This window comes from Ipomoea nil, unplaced genomic scaffold (assembly GCF_001879475.1).
Source record: "Ipomoea nil cultivar Tokyo-kokei standard unplaced genomic scaffold, Asagao_1.1 scaffold0382, whole genome shotgun sequence".
NCBI lineage: Eukaryota > Viridiplantae > Streptophyta > Magnoliopsida > Solanales > Convolvulaceae > Ipomoea > Ipomoea nil.
The window spans coordinates 2,690,188-2,694,891 of record NW_017616810.1 but is presented as its reverse complement, the minus strand read 5'-3'; the positions used below and the strand labels follow the sequence as shown (position 1 = coordinate 2,694,891).

Sequence of the window (4,704 nt, the reverse complement as noted above, 5' to 3'; positions counted from 1 at the left end):
GCGATTCTTTCCTATTCGTGATGGAGGAGACGATGGTTCGAGGAGAAGATTCAACCGATATGATTTCTGCGATTCCAGGTTGCGTTTGATTTTATGCGTTTGATTTCGTTTGATTTATGAGATCATGGATTGTTGAAGATTTAGTTATTTTTATTGATATTTGTTCAGTATCTATGCAGTTTGAATGTTCATAATGGCCGTAAATGTGTATTAGTTCCATGTTTCTGTTATGAATTTTACAAAATGCAATTATGTATTTTCTGTTACAGAGTTATGAATTTTGATACTCTGTTCATGCATGTGATATGAATATTCATAATGTAATAGTAATATGTCCATAACATATTAACTGGTGTGTTTACACTGCTTGCATATACTCAGTGAATGAAGATTGTGTTGGTGATTCAATAAGCAATGATCAAGCAGAGTTAAACATTGACATTGATGGCTCGTCTTCAAGTCCAGGTTCTTTTTATTAGTTGGTGTATCATGAATGTTGTTTCTTGTAGGTGTAGGTACTGATTCATGGTGATTATATGCAAATTGAATGTTGTGATTGGTATTAATAATCTGTTCACGTTATGAATTTACAGTTTGAGGTTATGAATTTTCCGTTATGTTATTATGAATTTTCCATATGAGGTTATGAATTTTATGTTATGAGGTTATGCATTTAATGCCATGAGTATCTATGCCAACTTTGAATGCTCATAATGTCACAAATGTTATTGATATCCGGTTTTTGTTATGAACTTTCTTATATGATGTTATGAATTTTATTCTTTGTGATTATGAATGTTCTCACATGAGATTTATGAATTCTATAGTGTAGCATATTACATTCATTATAGGTGAAATCCACATTCATAGTTTAGTAGTTGGTATAGGTGTGGTTATATTTTTGTTGCAATTGCAGTTGATGAAGACTTGGTGGGTGTTGTAGTAAGAAATGTTGACGAAGCTTTTTGAGTTATATAATGGATATGCATACAGAGTTGGTTTTAGTGTGAGGAAAGGCCAACAACGTTATAAGGCATCTACTAAGTCAATTCAGATGAAGAGGTTCTTCTGTGCTAAGGCTGGGTATAAGCAGAAACCAAACAGTGGTGTTAAGCTTTATTCAAAGATTGATATGAGGACTGGATGTGGTGCATTTGTTCAGTTTGATGTGGGGGGTGATGGGATGTGGACAGTTACAAAACACTTGAAAGAGCACAATCACGAGTTATGTTCATTTGGCAAGAGTCATCTGCTTCGGTCGCATAGAAGAGTGGGAAACAATCAGCTTGAATATTTAAAAGACATGAAGAGTAGTGGTGTTGCATTGGCGGATGGTATGAGGTTTTTGAAACATCAGTCAGGGGGCTCTCCATTGGTTGGCTTTACCAACCGCGATGCTTACAATTCAATGGCTTCTGTGAGTTTGAAGTGTTTGGATGGATCGGATTCAAATTCTTTGGTTGAGATATTCAGGAGGAGGCAATCTAATGAGGCTGATTTCTTTTTTGATTTCGAAGTTGATTTGGATGGAAGATTGTGTAGTTTTTTTTGGAGGGATGGTCAAATGAGAAGGGATTATGAGGTGTTTGGTGATCTGTTAGTGCATGATACAACATACCGCACTAACAAATATGATATGATTTGTGGTCCTTTTGTAGGGATGAACCATCATTGCATGAATGTAATGTTTGGTTGTGGTTTTTTGATGAATGAGAGGATAGAGTCATTTGCGTGGTTGTTTAGAGCGTTTTAAGATCCATGGATGGCAAGTGTCCACAGACTATCATGACGGATCAATGTTCAGCTATGGCTGCTGGCATTTCCATGGTGTTTCCTACATCACGCCACCGTCTTTGCATATGGCATATTGGTGAGAATTCGAAGAAGCATATTAAGGCATTGAGGAATCATAAGGATTTTCTGGATATGTTTAATTGTGTGTTGAAATACACCGAGACTGAAGCTGAATTTGAGGTTTACTGGACAAGGTATGTTATTATGAATTTACATTATATAATTCTGAATTTTCTGTCATGTCATTATGGATTTTCTGTTATGTCATTATGTATTTTCTGTTATATGATTTATGAATTTTCTAATATGAGATTATGAATTCACAGTTATACAATTCTGGATTTCCTGTTATGTCATTATGTATTTTCTGTTATGTCATTATGTATTTTCTGTTATATGATTTATGAACTTTGTAATATGAGATTATGAATTCACAGTATTCAATTATGTATTTTCTGTTATGTCATTATGTATTTTCTGTTACATGATTATGAACTTTGTAATATGAGATTATGAATTTTCAGAATATGTGTAATAAACATGTGTTTTAACCTTTTCAGGATGGTTACAAAATATAATTGTCATAAGAATACATGGCTAGAGAAGCTTTATGACTGTAGGGAGAAGTGGTGTCCAGCGTTCAACAAGGATTATTTCTCCGGGGGTATTTTATCTTCGCAAAGGAGTGAAAGCACAAATCATGCAATTTCTAGGAGGCTGTCCAAGACTGCTGGTTTATGTGATTTTTATTCATCATTTGTGAGTGTTATATCTGAATGGAGAAGTAAGGAAAATGGCGAGGATTTTCGGTGTTCTCAAGGAGTACCCGCCATGATGTTGGATCATGTGAAACTCCTTTCACATGCTAGAGAGGTTTATACAATTGAGATATATTTTTTGTTCGAGGAACAATTTATGAAAGGTAGCTCTTGTTATCAAGAAATGGTGTTGAACGATGGTTGTAAGTGCAAGTATCACGTGTGGCGACCAGACATAGATATCATAAGGCATGAAGTAACCTTTAAGGCAATCAATTTGGATATATGTTGTAGTTGCAAGCTGTTTTCAGAATTGGGAATACTTTGCTGCCACTGCTTACGTATACTTCATGTGCACTGTGTTTCCAGTATTCCCGATAAATACATTCTAAAAAGATGGACTAAAAAGGCTGTTGAGCGTACAAACGTGGACATTGCATCTGTGTTTTATAATGGTGGTGTCCCTTCTTCAATTTGGGCTGTTGAGATTAGTAGGAAATTTCAAAGGCTTATTGTTTCTAGCCAAGATAACAGTGTTGCTAGACAATTATGTGATGAAGCCGTTGAGAATGCAAGGAAAAACATTGAAGCTGAGATTGGGGATGTGAACACTGAGGAGGGTGCTGTGTCTTCGTCAAGTGGTATTGTCCAAGACCCCTCAAGCCGGAGGGGTAAAGGTGTGAGAAATAAAAGGAGTAGTAGTGTTATTGAGAAGAAGTACAATGCAGCAAGGGGAAGAAAGAGCGCTGCAAACAAGCTTGCTTCAATTACAAAGGGCTCTGTCCAATCATTGGTCTTGGAAAATATTTCAGAGATTGCTCGTGATGGATATCTTGTACATCCAAGCACCGGGGGTTCACAATTTGTTCATTTTAATAAGAATGTAGACCACGATGTAGCTATAGACTGAGATCATGTTAACAGTATGTACTTATGAATTTTATGATTTTTAGATATAGGTTGAGAATTATGTGTCAGATTATGAATTTTCCTTTGCCAGTTTATGAACTTTCATTTACCAGTTTATGAACTTTCCTTTACCAGTTTATGAATTTTCCTCTATGTGATTATAAATTTTCCTCTATGTCTCAGATTATGAATCTTCCTTTATCTGATTATGAATCTTCCTTTATGTGATTATGAATTTTCCTATATGTGATTATGAATTTAGAGTATGTGCTTATGTATTTTATGCTATTCAGATTTTATGAGAATTATGTGTCAGATTATGAATTTTCCTTTTGCCAGTTTATGAACTTTCATTTACCAGTTTATGAACTTTCCTTTACCAGTTTATGAATTTTCCTCTATGTGATTATGAAGTTTCCTCTATGTCTCAGATTATGAATCTTCCTTTATCTGATTATGAATTTTCCTTTATGTGATTATGAATTTTCCCATATGTGATTATGAATTTAGAGTACGTGCTTATGTATTTTATGCTATTCAGATTTTATGAGAATTATGTGTCAGATTATGAATTTTCCGTTATTTGATTATGGATGTTACTTTATGTGATTATGAATTTTCCTTGTTGTCATTATGAATGTTATTTTAATCTATGTAACAATGAATTTCAGTTATAGCTAACACGTATACATTCATAATCTCATAAAAGAAAGTTCATAATTGCATAATAGAAAATTCATAATATGGTAGTTGAAAATTCATAAACTCTACATGATCCACATGTAATCTGAACTAAGAGCAATAGATTGTGTATTCATAGGTGCAAAATATCTGTGCACATTACAAAATATCAACAGTCAAGATTTGCTTCATGTTCACAACATATTCAAACACCAAAAAGCGGTATAGTTTCACTTCTTCTTTGAGAGATCCTTGGCTGCCTTCGTAACTCGCAATCTTTCAGTGTTCCTACCCCATGTGATAATGTTTGATGCGTATTTAGCTCTAAGCTCCCAAATGAAGTCAGCCTTCAAAAAAAAAAAAAAAAAAAAAAGATGTTAAAAAACAAAACAAAAAAAAAAAAAAAAAGCAAATCTAAGTTGAAATTAATATATCTTATACTCTTACGTTTACATGGGTGCCTATCTTGAATCCACTGTCCCAATCTTGAACATTCCCCTTGTAGGACTCCATGTGTCGCATGACATATATGCCACAATCAATGACATTGTCAAGCTCCTTC

At 34.2% G+C, this 4,704-nt stretch overlaps 1 protein-coding gene across 1 annotated transcript; it reads left to right on the top strand.

The window, feature by feature from the left end:
* Positions 1 to 949: 949 nt before the first annotated feature.
* On the top strand, positions 950 to 3,462 carry LOC109171859 (protein FAR1-RELATED SEQUENCE 1-like). Its single transcript, XM_019320934.1, has 4 exons — positions 950 to 1,516; positions 1,744 to 1,988; positions 2,355 to 2,603; positions 2,847 to 3,462. Exons 1-4 carry the CDS (start codon positions 950 to 952, stop codon positions 3,460 to 3,462), a joined length of 1,677 nt encoding a protein of 558 aa, XP_019176479.1.
* Positions 3,463 to 4,704: the final 1,242 nt, after the last annotated feature.

Coding starts and splice junctions, on each gene's coding strand:
- LOC109171859 (XM_019320934.1), top strand. CDS start 950: ATGTTGACGAAGCTTTTTGAGTTATATAATGGATATGCATACAGAGTT. Junction 1,517..1,743: donor ATTTCTTTTTTGATTTCGAA/GTTGATTTGGAT, acceptor GTGGTTGTTTAG/AGCGTTTTAAGATCCATGGA. Junction 1,989..2,354: donor TTTGAGGTTTACTGGACAAG/GTATGTTATTAT, acceptor TAACCTTTTCAG/GATGGTTACAAAATATAATT.